This window comes from Mesoplodon bidens (genome assembly GCF_964165515.1).
Source record: "Mesoplodon bidens genome assembly, chromosome: X".
Taxonomy (NCBI): Eukaryota; Metazoa; Chordata; class Mammalia; order Artiodactyla; family Ziphiidae; genus Mesoplodon; species Mesoplodon bidens.
The window spans coordinates 134,008,525-134,028,954 of NC_138163.1; the positions used below are offsets into that span (position 1 = coordinate 134,008,525).

The window sequence follows — 20,430 nt, forward strand, 5'->3', positions numbered from 1 at the left end:
CAAGTAATGACATTGAAACTGTGATTAAAAATCTTCCAACAAACAGAAGTCCAGGACCAGATGGCTTCACAGGTGAATTCTGTCAAACGCTTAGAGAAGAGCTAACATCCATCCTTCTCAAACTCTTCCAAAAAATTGCAGAGGAAGGAACACTCCCAAACTCATTCTATGAGGCTACCATCACGCTGATACCAAAAGCAGACAAAGATACTACAAAAAAAAGAAAATTAGAGGCCAATATCACTGATGAATATAGATGCAAAAATCCTCAACAAAATACTAGCAAACAGAATCCAAAAACACATTAAAAGGATCATACACCATGATCAAGTGGGAGTTATCCCAGGGATGCAGGGATTCTTCAACATATGCAAATCAATCAATGTGATACACCATATTAACAAATTGAAGAATAAAAACCATATGATCATCTCAAGAGATGCAGAAAAAGCTTTTGACAAAATTCAACGCCCATTTATGACAAAACTCTCCAGAAAGTGGGCATAGAGGGAAACTACCTCACTATAATAAAGGCCATATACGACAAACCCACAGCAAACATCATTCTCAATGGTGAAAAACTGAAAGCATTTCCTCTAAGATCAGGAACAAGACAAGGATGTCCACTCTCACCACTATTATTCAACACAGTTTTGGAAGTCCTAGCCACGGCAATCAGAGAAGAAAAAGAAATAAAAGGAATACAAATTGGAAAAGAAGAAGTAAAACGGTCACTGTTTGCAGATGACATGATACTATACAGAGAGAATCCTAAAAATGCCACCAGAAAACTACTAGAGCTAGTCAATGAATTTTGTAAAGTTGCAGGATACAAAATTAATGCACAGAAATCTCTTGCATTCCTATACACTAATGATGAAAAATCTGAAAGAGAAATTAAGGAAACACTCCCATTTACCACTGCAACAAAAAGAATAAAATACCTAGGAATAAACCTACCTAGGGAGACAAAAGACCTGTATGCAGAAAACTATAAGACACTGATGAAAGAAATTAAAGATGATACCAAGAGATGGAGAGATATACTATGTTCTTGGATTGGAAGAATCAATACTGTGAACATGACTATACTACCCAAAGCAATCTACAGATTCAATGCAATCCCTATCAAATTACCAATGGCATTTTTTAAGGAACTAGAACAAATCATCTTAAAATTTGTATGGAGACACAAAAGACCCCGAATAGCCAAAGCAGTCTTGAGGGAAAAAAACAGAGCTGGAGGAATCAGATTCCCTGACTTCAGACTATACTACAAAGCTACAGTAATCAAGACAATATGGTACTGGCACAAAAACAGAAACATAGATCAATGGAACAAGATAGAAAGTCCAGAGATAAACCCACCTATGGTCAACTAATCTATGACAAAGGAGACAAAGATATACAATGGAGAAAAGGCAGTCTCTTCAATAAGTGGTGCTGGGAAAACTGGACAGCTACATGTGAAAGAATGAAATTAGAACACTCTCTTAACACCATACACAAAAATAAACTCAAAATGGATTCGAGACCTAAATGTAAGACCGGACACTATAAAACTCTTAGAGGAAAACATAGGAAGAACACTCTTTGACATAAATCACAGCAAGATCTTTTTTGATCCACCTCCTAGAGTAATGGAAATAAAAACAAAAATAAACAAATGGGACCTAATGAAACTTAAAAGCTTTTGCACAGCAAAGGAAACCATAAACAAGACGAAAAGACAACCCTCAGAATGGGAGAAAATATTTGCAAACGAATCAACGGACAAAGGATTAATCTCCAAAATATATAAACAGCTCATGCAGCTCAATATTAAAGAAACAAACAACCCAATCCAAAAATGGGCAGACGACCTAAATAGACATTTCTCCAAAGAAGACATACAGATGGCCAAGAGGCACATGAAAAGCTGCTCAACATCACTAATTATTAGAGAAATGCAAATCAAAACTACAATGAGGTATCACCCCACACCAGTTAGACTGGGCATCATCAGAAAATCTACAAACAACAAATGCTGGAGAGGGTGTGGAGAAAAGGGAACCCTCTTGCACTGGTGGTGGGAATGTAAACTGATACAGCCAGTATGGAGAACAGTATGGAGGTTCCTTAAAAATCTAAAAATAGAATTACCATATGATCCAGCAATCCTACTACTGGGCATATACCCAGAGAAAACCATAACTCAAAAAGACACATGCACCCCAATGTTCATTGCAGCACTATTTACAACAGCCAGGTCATGGAAGCAACCTAAATGCTCATTGACAGACGAATGGATAAAGAAGTAGTGGTACATATATACAATGGAATATTACTCAGCCATAAAAAGGAACGAAATTGAGTCATTTGTTGAGACGTGGATGGATCTAGAGACTGTCATTCAGAGTGAAGTAAGTCAGAAAGAGAAAAACAAATATCATATATTAACGCATGTATGTGGAACCTAGAACAATGGTACAGATGAACGGGTTTGCAGGGCAGAAGTTGAGACACAGATGTAGAGAACAAACGTATGGACACGAGGGGGGAAAACCGCAGTGGGGTGAGGATGGTGGTGTGCTGAATTGGGCGATTGGGATTGACATGTATATATTGATGTCTATAAAACTGATGACTAATAAGAACCTGTTGTATAAAAAAAAAACTAATACAAAACTTTCTTTGGGTTATTTATATGGAAATATGTTAATATAAATGTTTCAGACATTACATGAAATTCCTAAAAATCTTATATGTTCTGGTATAATGTTATAAGTCGTAATTCTAGTTATTACTTTAAAATGTATATCTCAGAAATAACTAAGTTTCCTTGTCAATTGCATTATTATGAACTTTCATCAAATCTTTAACCGTGGTCATTTTTAAGTCTTTTGTCATTTACAGACAGTTCTGGGTGTACTCTGATGCTTTTGCAAAAATGTTCCTATAAAAGGGTTTCATCTTCAAGGAATTCATGGAAAAGACTCTGACAAGTACAGGTTTCTGGTAACTGACTATACTGCTGAACTGAATGAATAAGCATTTTCAGAACTCTAATGGAAAACTGATGAATTCATAAAACTGCTAACAAAAGACCAAGATGAAAAAAATTAATCACATGGCACTGAGTGAACTGATGAGGATGATTATATAATTTTTGTGACTGTCTGTTTGAATGAAAAAATAATGTTAAAAAAAAAAGTTCTAAAATTAGATCGGGGGCTTCCCTGGTGGCACAGTGGTTGAGAGTCCGCCTGCCGATGCAGGGGACACGGGTTCGTGCCCCGGTCCGGGAAGATCCCACATGCCGCAGAGCGGCTGGGCCCGTGAGCCATGGCCGCTGAGCCTGCGCGTCTGGAGGCTGTGCTCCGCGATGGGAGAGGCCACAACAGTGAGAGGCCCGCGTACCGAAAAAAAAAAAAAATTAGATCGGGGTGATGGTGGCACAACTCTGTGAATATCCTAAAAGCCATCGCATTGTACCCGTTAATGGGTACGCCCCATGGAATATGGATTATGTCTCACTAAAGCTGTTATTAAAAAATAGCAACATCTTTTCTTCTCAAACAGAAGGGATAAATATCAACCCTATTTCTTCAGCACGATCAAGAGATCACTCTCAGTAAGAAAAATAAAGCCAAACAAAAGGCTTTAAAGAAAATACATAGATTGTGCACATGAAATAGTGGGAAAGGATTTTCCAAGTGAAGTTTGAACCCTAGAGCTAGAAAAAGCCAAGTGGCAAGTGGCACTCGTAGTAGCCACGACGACGGTCAGGACAGATACTGCAAGGTGAGAGCTCGGACGTCCCCCCACACCAGCCACGGAGCTCCCAGCCAGGACCTGCCCCTGCACCCACCTCCGACTGTTTCACCAGCAGCTCCGACCACTTCTGCCACAGGGGACACTTGTCCCTGTCCTCAAACGTGGTCTCATTGGAAGTCCAGCAGCACTGCTCGTGGCTGTACCAGAAGGCAGACAGGCAGATGCCCTCCTTCAGGTCTGTCATCCAGTCGACGGCGAGATCGATGACCCCGGCCAGGGTGCCTGGAAGAAGCAGCGAGAACCACTCAGAGGGACGGCCGGCGTGGGCCAGGGCAGCACGTGCGCCCAGAGGGCCAGGCGGAGATGCCCGTGCCCCAGGCTGCCACGCACCCAGGAAGCCTCTTTCTTCAGTCTTGAGGTCACCTGAGCGAGTGGCAGGGCACCAGGTGTGGCAAAGGTGGTGCCCAGCCCAGTGAGACACAAAGGCCAACGACACGCTGTCCTCGGGGGGCTTCGATCGGGCGGGAGGGAGAGACCCGCAGCGCTGAGCCCACCGCAAGCTCCTGGGGCCAAGCGGCTTTCAGAACCCAGCCCTTCCGAATCTTAGAAACAGGGTACCTACACCCTATAAATCATGTAACCCCCTCAGCAGCTTCTGGGGCAGGATGCTGGGATCACACACATGAATATCCTCCAGGAAACCTGACAATTCAGACAAAATGGAGGCAAAACGATTTATAATAGCGTCGTCATTGAAAAAAAGTTTTGCCACCAAATGGAATCCAGCTTGAAAAATCTCACTTGTTAGAACTTTCTGGATTTTAAAAAAATTATGGATAAAGGACTGAGGAGTTATATAAGTAAATAACTACTTTAAAGGCCGATAGAAGTGGGATAAAATCGAGAGTGCAGTGGGTCAGAGAAGGCCATTTTAGGTCTCTTTCTAGAATAACCCATTCCAGTTTTTTACGAAGGCAGGGAATACTTTTGCACTACCAAACTTTTCACACTTTTACTGGATCCTTATTACAACATCAATTCCCCAAAGGCAGCCATATGCCAGCCTCAGGCGACCTGGCCTTGCCACTCTCCTGGTTCCATCAGCAGTCGCCCACTATTCTAGCCAGAACACCCGAATACTCAGCAGTGCGCAGGCTCTGACCGCCGTTCCACGTTTCTCTCCAGGCTCCTCTCTCTCCATCACGAATCCCACGCCCTGCCCACACAGTGTTCCTTGGCACACCAGGCTCTCCTCTCTGCACCGCCTTAGATAGCACTGTCCTCCCCCAACCTGGCAAGCACCTATTTATCTTCTAGATGCTGGCATTTATATCACCTCCTTCAGGAAGCCTTCCCTGATTTCCTAAGTTTGGGCTAAGTATACTTACCAGGCATTCCCCATCACCATACCTATCACATCCTGATATGATCAGCATATATATATATATATGCATACACACACACACACACACCCCACACATGCAAACACACAAACTCCAACTAGTCTATAAGGGTGGGGGGAGTCTCTTGTCTGGTTTGTGTGCCACGGTGGGGATTAAGCCAGGTGTCTAGACCCTGTGTCCCCTTTAAGTGGGCAAGGGCCACTGTATTCACCTCAGGTACATAGCTGGAACTATATATCCATGTTGAATGAATGAGAACAACAAACAAATGAAAATCAGAAAACTCAGGTCCATCCATTCACTCAAGGGCTATTTATTGAGCACCTACTTACTACGTGCCACGTACTGTTCCACACCCTGGGGTACAGCAGTGAACAAAGCAAACTCAGGTCCCTGCCTTCATGGAATCTCACCTTGTGCGAGAAGACACCAAACTGAATAAGTAAGTAAATGAGGGGCTCCAACAGAAGGTGGTAGGTGCTAGAGAGGAGAATACAGCACGTTCCAATGGCAGCCATTTCCTACAGTGGTGCAGGAGAACAGTAGGACAGGTCCTCAAAAAGTTAAACAAGGAGTCACCACCTGACCAAACACTTCCATTCCTAGGCATCTGCCCACGAGAAATGAAAACATATACCCAACACAAGACATGTACGCAAATGTTCACAACAGCATATTCACAAAAGCCAAACAGTGGAAACAGCCCATATGCCCATCAGTTGCTGGATGGAGAAACAAAATGTGGTCCACCTACAATGGCAACAGAAAGGAATGAAGCACTGACACATGCGACAGCATGGATGAACCTTGGAAACGTTATGCTGTAAAAGAAGCCAGTCACAAAAGACCATATATTGTATGATTCCATTTTATGAAATGTCCAGAATAGGCAAATCTACAGAGACAGCAAGTAGATTAGCGGTTGCCCAGGACTGAGCGGAGGCTAGGGGCACTGGGGCTGATAGCTAAAGGGGAGGGAGGTTCTTTGGGAGCTGATGAAAATGTTCTAAAATTGGCCTTGGTGATGGTTGCAAAACTCTGTGAATACACTAAAAACCACCAAGTTGTACGCTTTAACTAGGTGAACTGTATGGTATGTGAGTTATATCTCAGTAAAGCTGTTACATACATACACACGTACATACATATAGTGGGCGAGGGCGACGAGGCTCAGAGAGGGAGATGTACTTTTAGAAAAGGTGGTCAGAGAACACCTCCAGCAGAAGATGACATTTGAACAAAAACTGCCTTGTGTGGAACAACAGCGACACCCAGTGGTGGCTCCTGGTTAACGCCCTGCAGAGGAGCCGCAGCTTGGGCCTCTCCATCTTGGGCGTCAGAATATAATGTCTGGACTGCCACTAAGGAGGTGACAGGCCAGACAGTGGGGCCCCTGGGGCTCGCCACTGGGGAACGGGAAGGTGAATGGGGCAGTGTTCTGGCTTTTCCTTCATCCAGATCAAAAGAACACTTTCGCCACCTTCACTGCCAAGATCATCCCTTTCTTGTCTCCCTCCTATATTCATCTGCTGATGTGACCACGGGATCGCCCTTCTCCAGCAGTCGTCACCCCTGGCTGTATATTAGAATCACAGGGGAAAGGGGGTTTTACTCAATGCTAGGGTGTCATCTCCAGGGGTACCATTTAATTGCAGCAGCATTTTTTTTTAAATTCCCCAGGTGATTCTTCCTGAAAGAACTGATGGAAATCGGATTAACAGTGAAGCCCGATGGTCAGTATCTGACTTGTTAAAGACAGCCCGACAGGGCTCTGAGATCAGTTGATAAATCTACGCTGTGTGACTCCAGCAGGACGCCGAGACATCTACTCTGATTCCTTCATTTCCCATATTCATCCCTCCTTCCCAGGAGCCAAGAATAACACAGGGTACAGTTTTATAAATCTATTCTAAAGAAAGACATCAGAGTTCGCAGCAAACGACCCTCCCCGCCCTCCCCCGCCCCCACCTACCTTAAAGGTCTTCATAGAGCCAAACGAACGGGTGGCAAAACGCCGTATGTCCATGAGCTCGAATTCCCTCCCAGCATCGCTGCCAATATATACCGGGAGTGCCACTGGGACGTGAAGGACGGGACGGGCAGAATGCGCGTGCAGCTGCTGTGGCCGGAAGGAGAGGACTGCCCCTTCAGCACGCTCCTGGGCCCTTTAGGACATGCCAGGCAGAGGGAGCCCCTCCCTGGCAACCAAGCCCCTCGTACCACTGTAGATGTAACGAGTGACAGGGCAGCCAGAAATCAAAGTCCTCTAATCACAAAATGGTACCCTATGCCCCGCAGGCGCTCTGCGAGTATGTACTCTATTCAATGGCTGTAACACACAGCCATTCTCTGATCAGTCCTATAACCATAACTAGCGTGTTACTACGGGCAGGGGGGGTTTCTTAAGGGAATCTCTTTAGCATGATCAAGTTTTTTTCTTCTTAGACATGAACCTTCACAGCCTCCTAAAAGGAAGTAAGTTTCAGGAAACAATTTCCACGGAGGGCTGGTGCATTTGCTATTAAAAGGGGAGGGGTCCCCTCCAGATACTCATTCATTCACTCTGGAAACAGGTACTGCTCACAAATATGGTGTTGGGATTATAAAAATGAAGGACACGGAGTCCCTGAGGGTCAGAACAAGCCATGGGCTGGAGGTGCCTCCCCCAGGCCTACCTCAGACCCTGTGGTGTCTCGCGTTACTTTGAGCGCCTCTCGATGTTTACAATTCATCTCAGGGCCTGCCAGTGTTAGTAAACGCCAGTCTCGTATAATGTTTTATTTTTAGAGATCAACACATTCCCGTCCTTTCTCGCCTTCTACATGGCCAAGTACTATAGAATGTGAAATGTGTGTTTTCAATAAAATCCAGCATGGCAGGAAACCTCTGTACAGTGTGGAAAGGGCCAACGCACTCTCCCGGTATCGCTGTCCAAGGACCGTACCTGGGCTCGCCCGTGCCTCGGGGTCTTTTTGCTTTACTGATGATAGATTTATGTTAAGTGTATCGCCGTGTATTGTGCTCTTCGGTATTTCAAGTAACAGCCCCCTTGCGTGAAGTACAAGAGAAACACCCCACATACCTGCCAGCAGGCCAATGAGCAGCATCACCGCCCACCCCGACCAGGCATCCAGCAAGCTCTTGATGAACTCCCATATGGACTCCTTGCTTTTGCTGGTTATCTAGAAACAGAAAGACATCAGAGTTGATGTGCATACGCTTTCCAATTCATGCTTCCTTCTCTGAAACTGTTTCCTCAGGAAACACGGTGATTGAGAAAACGAATATAATGAAGTGACTAGACTGCCACTTACGTGATTCTTTCAGTTACCTAGCACAATGGTTAAATGGGCTTTCTAGTTCACAGATCTATAAAGATGCCATAATAGTCTCCAAAGAATCCCAAAAAAGTCATTTAATTAAAAAAACCTCACTAAGTGTGATTTGATCTTTGATTATTTCAAAGCCATTCTGAAGGAAGACATCACTTCGGTGTCACCGTTTTGAATACAAATCATTATTTTAGCTTAAATCGTAAGGTCTGTTCACAAAAGACCCTCTTCGACAAAGACTTCAATTTCTTCTTTCATTTTCCAGGCTACATGTTAACAACAAGAATGAACTTACTTTCTTTCCTCTTTCTTCCTCCCTCCCTCTCTCCCTCCCTCCTTTCTTTCTTTCCTTCCTCCCTTCCTTCCTTTCTTCCTTCCTTCCTTCCTTTATGGCTGCATTGGGTCTTCGTTGCTGTGCACGGGCTTTCTCTAGTTGTGGCGAGCAGGGGCTACTCTTCGTTGCTGTGCACAGGCTTCTCATTGCAGTGGTTTCTCTTGTTGCAGAGCACAGGCTCTAGGCACGCAGGCTTAAGTAGTTGCGGCACGTGGGCTCAGTAGTTATGGCTCGTGGGCTCTAGAGCGCAGGCTCAGTAGCTGTGGCACGCGGGTTTAGCTGCTCTGCGGCATGTGGGATCTTCCCAGACCAGGGCTCAAACCTGTGTCCCCTGCACTGGCAGGTGGATTCTTAACCACTGCGCCACCAGGAAAGTCCCAAGAACTTTCTTTTTTTAATTGAAGTATAGCTGATTCACAATGTTAACTTCAGGTGTACAGCAAAGTGATTCAGTTATACCTATATATATATATATTTTCAGATTCTTTTCCATTATAGGTTATTACAGAATATTAAATATAGTTCCCTGTGCTACAGGTTCGAGCCTTGTTGTTTATTTTATATATAGTAGTGTGTATCTGTTAATCTGAACTCCTAATTTGTCCCTCCCCCACCCTCTTTCCCCTTTGGTAACCATAAGTTGGTTTTCTATGTTTGTGAGTCTATTTCTGTTTTGTAAATAAGTTCACTTGTACCATTTTTTTAGATTCCACATATACGCAATATCATATATTTATCTTTCTCTGACTTACTTCACTCAGTATGATAATCTCTAGATCCATCCATGTCGCTGCAAATGGCATTATTTCATTCTTTTTTCATGGCTGAGTAATATTCCATTGTATATATGTACCACACCTTCTTTATCCATTCCTCTGTCAGTGGACATTTAGGTTGCTTCCATGTCTTGGCTATTGTGAATAGTGCTGTTAGCTTTGTGCAGTGGCAGTATCATAGCCAGTGAGGTTTATCTGAGGCGTGATTACTGCTAACTGTAAATAGTGCTGCTATGAACATTGGGGTGCATGTATCTTTTCGAGTTAAGAGCTTTCTCTGGATACATGCCCAGGAGTGGGATTGCTGGATCACATGATAACTCTACTTTCACTTTTTTAAGGAACCTCCATACTGGTCTCCATAGTGGCTGTATCAATTTACATTCCCACCAACAGTGTAGGAGTGTTCCCTTTTCTCCACACCCTCTCCAGCATTGTTGTTTGTAGATTTTTTGATGATGGCCATTCTGACCCGTGTGAGGTGATGTCTCATTGTAGTTTTTTTTTAAAGATGTTGGGGGTAGGAGTTTATTAATTAATTTATTTATTTTTGCTATGTTGGGTCTTCGTTTCTGTGCGAGGGCTTTCTCTAGTTGTGGCAAGCGGGGGCCACTCTTCATCGCAGTGCGTGGGCCTCTCACTATCGCGGTCTCTCGTTGCGGAGCACAGGCTCCAGACGCGCAGGCTCAGTAGTTGTGGCTCACGGGCCTAGTTGCTCCGTGGCATGTGGGATCCTCCCAGACCAGGGCTCGAACCCGTGTCCCCTGCATTAGCAGGCGGATTCTCAACCACTGCGCCACCAGGGAAGCCCTCATTGTAGTTTTGATTAACAGCAAGAACGCTGAAGGAGCCAGCCTGGATCACGCTTTCCAGGCAGATGGTTACATCTAAACACATTGTAAGAGCACCCCTTTGCCTCCCTGTGTTAACAGAATCCTACATTCCTGAGATCATCATTCCCCTCATAACCCTTTAGAGCAAGGGTTGGCAAACATTTTCTGTAAAGAGACAGAAAGTAAATATTTTCGGTTCGGCAGGTCAGTTGGTCTCCGTGGCAACTACCGGACTCTGCTGTTGTAGCACAAAAGGAGCCATACAGAGCATGGCAGAGCATCTCTCTTGTATCCTGTGGCCATGAAAAGGAAATCCAGTGCTTTCCTGGTGGCGCAGTGGTTGAGGATCCACGTGCCATTGCAAGGGGCACGGGTTTGAGCCCCGGTCCAGGAAGATCCCACATGCTGCAGAGCAGCTAAGCCCATGCGCCACAACTACTGAAGCCCGTGTGCCTAGAGCCTGTGCTCCGTAACAAGAGAAGCCACCGCACCACAACAAAGAGTAGCCCCTGCTCGCCACAACTAGAGAAAGCCCACACGCAGCAATGAAGACCCAACACAGCCAAAAACAAACAAATAAATAAATAAGTAAATAGGAAATCCAGGGACTTCCCTGGTGGTCCAGTGGTGGAGAGTCCACCTTACAATGCAGAGGCCGCAGGTTCGATCCCTGGTCAGGAAACTAAGATCCCAAATGCTGCGGGGCAACTAAGCCCACGCACCACAACTACTGAGCTCTCGCGCCTCAACTACAGTGCCCACATGCTCTGGAGCCTGTGTGCCACAACTACAGACCACAACTACAGAGCCCACGTGCCCTGGAGCCTGTGCACCACAACTAGAGAGAGAAAACCCGCCCACCACAACTAGAGAGAAGCCCACGCGCCACAGCGAAAAGATCCGTCATGCCTCAACGAAGATCCCGTGTGCTGCAGCTAAGACCTGCCGGAGCCAAAAATAAATAAATTATATAAACAAATAATAAAATAAATCTTAAAAAAAAAAAAGGAAATCTAAACTCCTCTTCATGGTCTACTCAGTGGTTCCCAATGTGGCCCCATTGCCCACGCGGCCGGACTCATCTCTAGTCCTCGCCTTCCGTGAACCTGCCACCAAACCTTAGAGCTCCTTGAACTGCCTAAATGTGCCACGGTCTTTCATGCCTCTGTGACCTAAAAAAGAGCCACTCCTGATGAGAATCCTTTCCCCTTCCTCTGCCTGGCAAATTCTTAGTCATCCTTCAAGACCCCACTGACATCTCACCCTCTCTAAAAACTCCCTCCCTAACCATCCCTCCTAAATGATCCCACAGCACTTGATACATAACTTTACTGCAGCCCATAAAAATATATGTTGATTGCCTACTAGAGGCCAGGCACTGTAATATGTGCTTTCATGCACACACAGCCCCATTTAATCTTCTGGTATAATTAACTCCACCCTTACAGATGAGAAGATGGGGTCCAGGAATGGCACCCCAAAAGTCAGCCAGCCTAAAGATGTCAAAGTCAGGATGTACCCAATCTGTCTGGTTCCAGAGCCCCCCTCCTTGCCCTCCACACCACACCTCTGTATGACATAGCCTTCCACCCAAAGCACCTGGTATTATAATTACCTGCCCATATCTCTGCCTCTCCCACTAGCCCTTCTCTTCTCTAGAACCTAGCTCAGCACATGACACATGAACCCAAGCTCTAGCTCAGTGACTGTCCGATAAAAGCATGGCCCAGCCCTCCGAAGGGATTCCCCTCAAAGTGTCCTTATGAACAGCATATACCTTTCTGTGTCTGTCAGTGTCCCGTGACTTCTCTCTCAGCCAGTCGATGGTGTGGAAGTCCTCATACGTCCCCACATCAGGGAATGGCTCGTCAAGGAAATCCATCAGGTTTCCAGAGCCACTCATCGCTCCTGCATTGACCATGCTACTTACACCTGGGAGAGAAAACCTGTCGTTAAAAACGTAAGCAGAATATCTGCACAGACCTGGCAGAACAATCCACGTGTGCTATTTTCTTGCACAGGAAAGACATTTCAGCATATGCACCTCTGCTGTGATGAAAGATACACATAGTCTGTCTTGGTGAGCACAGGCTGCTATAACAAAAATACCACAGACTGGGTGGCTTATCAACAACACATATTTATTTCTCACAGTTCCAGAGGCTGCGAAGTCCAAGATCAAGGCACTTAGAGATTCAGTGTCTGGTGAGAGCCCACTTCCGGGTTCACAGATGGCCATCTACTCACTGTGCCCTCATCTGGTGCAGTTCTCTGGGGTCTCTTTTACAAGGGCACTAACCCCATCCATGAGGGCTCAGCTTTCATGACCTCATCACCTCCCAATACCATCACATTGGGGATTAGGTTTCAACATATGAATTTTGGGGAGACACAAATATTAATTTCTTTTTTTTAACTTTTTATTTTATATTGGAGTATAGTTGATTAACAATGTTGTGATAGTTTCAGGTGTCCAGCAAAATGATTCAGTTACACATATACATGTATCTTTTTCCAATTCTTTTCCCATTTAGGTTGTTACAGGATATTGAGCAGCGTTCCCTGTGCTATACAGTAGGTCCTTATTGGTTACCTATTTTAAATATAGCAGTGTGTACATGTCAATCCCCAACTCCCTAACTATCCCCTTCCTCCACCCTTCCCCTCAGTAACCATAAGTTCATTCTCTAAGTCTGTGAGTCTGTTTCTGACAAATGTTACTTTCTTATTATTTGTGGTAGTTATGTGCTATAAAGTCACCATGGCCACCGAATTAGTGAGTACTAAATCACTGTCCCCAAGAGAAATAGAGGGTTAGGTTCCTTCGAGCCTCTGGTCACAACATTTTGCCAATCGTTATACAACCTTGTTTTGTGTATTTCTGTTTAAAGACACCTTATCAAATATATATCGTTGGTTCATCCACACTGAACTCACAGCCAACAGCACTGTCACTCACGCTGCAGGAAGCTTGTCTAACAAACATATTTTCTCCATAAGGCCCAGCACAGCCTTCTCGTGCTTAGAAACACTACAGGCACTCCTGCCCTGCATTTCAAGGCCACTGGAAACAGCAAAATTGCCAATAAAAAAAGCATAAAAATGCGAAAAATATGGCACTAAAGAGACTGTGAAAAGAACACTTGTTTCTGGTCTGGGAACTGAAACAAGACGGCAGAACACCGATTTCTCCAACCTCAGCTAGGATCGTGCATTCTTGGCAGCTCAAACTTTTTGAGGCTCTGCACGTGCACTGTGCGAAGGACCGGGCAAGCGCCCCATGTATTGCTCTGGATGTTACAAATACATTTTAGTGAGCAGGCAAATTCACAAATACAGAACTGCTCATAATGAGGGTCAACTATATCCATTTCTGGAAAACCTCACGTTCTGCAAAAGCAGGGCATCAACAGGAGAGGCCTGGGGGAAATAGGGTTGAGGCATACCACTCAAAACCAAACCACTGTAGTCAAACCAGTAACCGGTTCTCCTGGGAGATAAAGCGGACCACTGAGGCAGACAACCTCTGCGGTTGTCACTGTGGATACTCAAGATGTACAGCAACAGCAGAGTGAAAATGCTAAGACTTAACTCACTGGGGGAGCCAAGGTGATCCACAGGGGGAGTGGTCCTCTGCACCGGGGGCGGGGGCGATGCCATGGAGAGGACAAGGAGGCAGGACAACCTGCCACGTGAGCCATGCTATGGTCTGAACATGTGTGTCCCCCAGCCCCAATTCATACATTGAAATCCTAACCCCCAAGGGATGGTATTAGAAGGTGGGGTCTTTGGGAGGTGATTGGGTCATAAGGGCAGTACCTTCAAGAATGGGACTAGTGCCCTTATAAAAGAGGCCCCAGGGAGCTCCTTTGCCCCTTCCACCATGTAAGGACACAACAGGAAATCCGTGACTGGATAAAGAACCATCACCTGACCATGCTGGCACCCTGATCTCTGACTGCCAGCCTCTAGAACTGTGAGGAATAAATGTCTGTTGTTTATAAGCCACCCAGTCTGTGGTATTTTGTTATAGCAGCCCGAACAGACAAACCAAGAGCCATGCCAGGCTGGCAGCACACTGCCCCGGACAAGCAGCCCTGAGTGCAGGCCCTCGCTTCTGATTTTCCTTAAAATACAGTCAGAAGGGTGCCTGCTGCCAGGGCAGTAGCAAAGTGGAGGATTTCTTCCTTTCCTGCCTAAGATAACAATTCCACTCCTCTTATCCTGCCTCCCCTTGTCTGGAAAACAATCTCAAATAAACCAAGACATCTTCCATGTTACACCACCATCAGAACCTGATTTACAGATCACATAGGAAATAATTTGACACGGAGAAAACGCTTTGCAGCAGGACCAATGCTCACCACCAGTTAGCAAGAAAAATAATACACTCTTACAAAGACAAGAGGTTGGAATAAGCACTAAATCAAAATTTATTTGGCAAAGAGCATGGAAATTTGAATTATAGGACGGGAACCACAAAAGTGCCAGAATAAGATGGTTAAAGAAGTGAAGGGTAGTTATTAAAATATTTGAGCACAGGCTTCTCTCAATTGTTTTATGTATTTTTATATCTGGAGGACTCAACCACGACCTGACAAAACTGCATTTTGATCAAATTGAGAAGTCGCTACCAGCAAAGTGGAGTAATCACCTTACAAGCAATAAAATGGCGATCGTTATTGATTTATTGACTGTCTGTGCAACTTTGCTACTTTAAACCTTTAAAAGTTTGAAGTCTGAGCCATGCCAAGCTGAAAACTATACCCACTGATGAATGCCCAGGGAAGAATCATATTGCAGAAGTCAGCAGCAACCAATAATAAAAGGGAAGGAATAAAATTAGAAAGGAAAGATTTCATTTTCATTTCTAGAAACACAAGATGGTAATAGCCTTGTATTATATGCAGTAAAGAAAATCTCTGATGGGAAAAAGAAGATGGCAGGCTGCTGACCCACAATGGGTAGCCGGCGTAAGAAAAACCAAGCCCGCAGATCGAAGAATTGCAGAGACTTGGACATTCTATTAAAGAGAAGTTCATGTTACCTGAAATTTAACCAAATCTCTAGTCAAGCAACAACTCCAGGCAATAATGATTGAAACAAAAAGTCACTGTGGAGAACAAATACATCTTTAAACTTTGATGGAGCACGTCATGGTCCTGACAATCAGACGCATAATTGGTAAAGGAAAATAAACATGATCTAATCCGTAGATCTAATTGGAGGCTTTCCTTGGGGGCCCAGAAGGAGGTGGTGACTTCGCTTCTGAAGCTTGGGTTAAGAAAGACAGGAGGACCAAAAGCGTAAGAAGAGGGCATCCAGGTCAGAAATAATGGAAAGAGGGAATTCCCTGGTGGTCCAGTGGTTAGGACTCTGCACTTTCACTGCTGAGGGCAGGGGTTCAAATCCTGGTCAAGGAAGTAGGATCCCGCAAGCTGTGCGGCGTGGCCAAAAAATTTAAGAAAAGAAAAGGAAAATGGAAAGAATTCTATCTGGGATCCACTGGGAGATACAGATGGATAAGAAATGAGAATGCAGCCAAACACAGGAACAAAAAGGAATGAACTCCAAGGACTTGATGAGAAAGAAACTTAACCTGTGTAAGTTCAATATGGCACCCAAAGGGATGCAAATACTGCTGACCCTTGAACAACACAGGTTTGAACTGGGTGGGGCCACTTATACGTGGATTTTTTTCAATAAATATCATACCTGTATTTTCGTTTTACAGATCTTTACCTACATGAGGGGAAAAGTTTGTGTTCGATTAGAGAGCCCAATATGTAGAATCACAAGAACCAGGGTTTGAGTCCTGATTGTATCCAGACTGTTTCAGCTTCCTGCCCTTGGGTGAGTCACTTATCAATTCCTTTGGTTTTGAGGCAGTGAGAGCAGGATGTGGATTTTCGACTGCGCAGGGGGTCAGTGTCCCTAACTCCCACGTTGTTCAAAGGTCAACTACAGTCATCTCCACCTTAGAGGGGAGCCCTTGCTCCTCTCACCTAGTTTTATTTCTTCTCTCCAATAAGAGCACTTCTGCTGGCAGATGACACCTCTGCTTAGGATTTCAGGAAGGACAGCATCCTAGATCCTGCATCTGAGTTTCCTACTTGGCCTGGATCGTCGAGGTCAGGGCATAGCAAACTGCAGCTTGTGGGCCAAAACTGGCCTGCTGCCTGGCTTTGTAAATAAGTTCTAGAGGAACACAGCCATGCCCCGCTCATTTACGTACCATCTATGGCTGCTTTCACGTCGCAATGGCACAGGTGAGTAGTTATGACAAAGGCCAAATGGCCCCCAAAGCCTCAAACGTTTACTATTTGGCCATTTACCGAAAACGCTTGCTGACTCCCGATCTACACGGTGGACTGAACACAGAAACAGCTCAGATTCTCTACCTGTCCCCACATCTACAGCATTTTCAGTGGGACCTTGCGGCTCCTCTTCATTAAGAGGTAGAGTCTATTTCTCCAGCTCTTGAATCAGGGCTGGCCTTGGGACATGCAGTGGAAGTGACAGCATGCATGTACTGAGTCTAGAGCCCAAAGGCGACGTGGCCTCTGCTGAGCAGAAGCCTAGGCTAGATGCTGGAAGATGAGCGACCACACGGAGTCAAGGTGGATCACCTCAACTGAGGCCATCCTAGATCATCCAGGCTCGCCAAGCACAGATTCATGAGTGAGCCCAGCCAAGAGCAGCTGGGTTTGACCCAATCAAACCACCCAGCTGAGCTGCAGACCATGAGAAAAATGAAAGGTTATTGTTTTAAGCCACCGGGTTTTTTTGAAAGGGTCGTCATGTAGCAGCATCATAACAATGTTTAACAGGTATGATTTACGTGAGCTCCAAGGGAGAGAAGAAATGAAGATGGCCAAGTTAGTTGCAAGGGAGGACAACTAACTAAGTTAGTTGCAGCAACAGGTAACACAGCTGGCAACAGAGACAGGATGGAATCGAACTTCACGCTGGAGGTGTCCATCCTGAAAAAAGAGCATCTCTCTTACACAACCATATTTACCTACACAGGGACTTCGGAAGACACAAAGGACACCTAGGCCTTTTATCCAATCCTTAAACGCAAGAAAGGATCTATAGAGTATGAGGGTAGCTGTGGCTTTTCATATTCAACAAGCTATCCTAGCTTGTTGAATGTTTTTAATCACGAAAGCGTGTTGAATTTTGTCAAATGTTTTTTTCTGCATCTATTGAGATGATTATGTAATTTTTATTCTTCATTCTGTTAATGTAGTGTACCACATGGGTTGAATTTCAGATGTTGAACCATCATGGCACCTAGTGATAAATCCCATTTGGTCATGGTGTATGATCCTTTTAATATGCTGTTGAATTCAGTTTGTAGTATTTTGTTGCGGATTTTTGCGTCTATACTCATCAGGGATACTGGTCTCCAATTTTCTTTTCTTGTAGTGTCTTTTTCTGGCTTTGGTATCAAGGTAATGCTAGCCTCATGAAAGAGTTTGGAAGTGTTCCCTCTTCTTCAATTTCTTTTGGAAGAGTTTGAAAAGAAACTGAATTAATTCTTCTTTAAAAACTTGATAGAATTCACCAATGAAACCATCTGGTCCTGGGCTTTTCCATGTTGGGAGGTTTTTGATCACAAAGTCCACCTCTTTACTAGTTACAGGTCTGTTCCCATTTTCCATTCTTCATTATTCAGTATTGGCAGGTTGTATATTTCTAGGCATTTACCATTTTTCTCTAGATTATCCAGTTTCCTGGTGTATAACTGCTTATAGTAGTCTCTTATAATCCTTTTTATTTTTGTGGCATCAGTTGCAATGTCTCCTCCTTCATTGCTGATTTTATTTATCTGAGTCTTCTCCCTTTTTTTCTTAGTCTAGCTAAAGCTTTGTCAATTCTGTTGACCTTTAACAAAAAGATGGTGCTATTTAATGAAAAATTGATGTTAACACCAACTCTCATTGATTTTTCAACTGCTTTTCTATTCTGTATTTCATTTATTTCCCCTAATCACTATTATGTCCTTCCTTCTGCTAACTTTGGGCTTAGTTTGTTCTTTTTTTGGTCATTGAGGTGTAAAGTCAGGTTGTTTACTTAGAATCTTCTTTTTAAATGTAGGTGTTTATCACTATAAACTTCCCTCTTAATACTGCTTTTGCTGCATCCCATAAGTTTTGGTATGTTGTGTTTTTGTTTTCATTTGTCTCAAGATATTTTCTAATTTTCCTTTTGATTTCTTCTATGACCCACTGGTTGTTCAAGACTGCATTGTTTCATTTCCATATGTTTGTGAACTTTCCTATTTTCCTTCCACTGATTTATAGTTTCATTCCATTGTGATCAGAGAGCATACCTGGTATAATTTCAATCTTCTTAAATTTGTTGAGACTTATTCTGTGACATAACATGAGATCTATCCTGGAGAATGTTGTGTGTGCTTGAGAAGAATGTGTATTCTGCTACTGTTGGGTGGAACATTAGACAAATGTCTGTTAGGTCCACTTGGTCTATACCATTGTTCAAGTCCTCTGTTTCTTCTGGCCATCTTGCTCTCTTTTGGTTGTCATTTGCATGGAATATCTTTTTCTATCCTTTCACTTTCAGCTTCTATTTGTCCTTAAGTCTAAAGTGAGTCTCTTACAGCCTGCATAGAGCTGGATCTTGGTTTTTTTTTAATCCATTCAGCCACGTGAAGTCTTTTGATTAGGGAGTTTAATCCATTTACATTTAAAATAATTATTGATAAGGAAGATCTTACTACTGCCATTTTGTTCATTGTTTTCTGCCTGTCTTGTAGCTCTTTTGTCCCTCTTTTCCTTTCTTGCTGTCTTCCTTTGTGTTTCATTTGATTTTTTTCTTTGGTAGGAACATGCTTTGATTCCTTTTCATTTTCTTTTGTGTATCTTCTATAAGTATTTTCTTGTGGTTACCATGGGGCTTACATAAAACATAGTGATAAAAATTTATTTTAAGTTGATAACAACTTACTTCAATCACATACAGAAACTCTACTCTCCCCCCATACACATTTTATATCACTGATGTCATGAGTTACATATTTTTATATTGTGTATCTGTTAACATATTTTATAGGTATAGTTCTTTTTTATACTTTCTTTTTTTAACTTCTATACCAGAATTCACTGATTTACACACCTCCACTGCAGCATTACAGTATTCTGTATTTGTCCATTTGATCACCAGCGAGCTTTAGACTTTCAAATGTTTTTGTGTTGCTATTTAGCATCCTTTCATTCCACCTCAAAGGACTCCCTTTAGCATTTCCTATAAGGCAAGTCTACTGGTGATGAACTCCCTCAGCTTTTGTTTATCTGGGAGTCTTTATCTATCCTTGATTTTTTTAAGGACAGTTTTGCCAGATATAGAATTCCTGGTTAGCTGGGGTTTCTTTTTTTTTTTCCCCCCCCAGCACTTTGAATATATCATCCCACTCCTTTATGGCCTGCAAGGGTTCTGCTGAGAAATTCACTGACAGTCTTCTGGGGGAGCCTTTGTATGAGATGAGTGGATTTCTCTTGCTGCTTTCACAGTTCTATCTTTGACTCTTGACAGTTTGATTACAATGTGACTCAGTGTGGACTTCTTTGGTTCATCTTTTATAGAATCTGTTTGGTTTCTTGAATCTGGATGTCCATTTTCCTTCCCAGATTTGGAAAGTTTTCTGTCATTATTTCTTTAAATAAGCTTTCTGCCCTTTTCTTTCTCTTCTTCTTCTTCTGAGACTCCCATATGCATGTACTTGTTCATCTGATGGAGTCCCGTAAGTCCCTTAGGCTTCCTTCACTATTTTTTTTTTTTTTTTGGTCCTCTGACTGGATAATTTCCAATTACCTGCTTTTGAGGTCACTGATTCTTTCTTCTGTTTGATGAAGTCTGTTGTTGAACACCTCGAGTGAGGTTTTCTGTTCTGCTATTATATTCTTCAGCTCCAAAATTTGTTTCTTTTTTATATTTTCTATCTCTTTGTTAAAATGCTCGTTTTATTCATGG

At 43.6% G+C, this 20,430-nt stretch overlaps 1 protein-coding gene across 3 annotated transcripts in view; it reads right to left on the minus strand.

Moving 5' to 3' along the window:
* CLCN4 (chloride voltage-gated channel 4) overlaps window positions 1-20,430 on the minus strand; it is an 80,226-nt gene that overhangs the window by 30,864 nt on the left and 28,932 nt on the right. For all 3 annotated transcript variants that reach the window (XM_081221952.1, XM_081221951.1, XM_081221950.1), the window contains 3 exons: window positions 12,212-12,366; window positions 8,242-8,341; window positions 3,851-4,038 (listed from right to left, as the gene is read on the minus strand). In XM_081221952.1, the coding sequence (XP_081078078.1) occupies window positions 3,851-4,038; window positions 8,242-8,341; window positions 12,212-12,355 (432 nt within the window). In that variant the 5' untranslated portion in view covers window positions 12,356-12,366. The remainder of the gene's footprint in view (window positions 1-3,850; window positions 4,039-8,241; window positions 8,342-12,211; window positions 12,367-20,430) is intronic.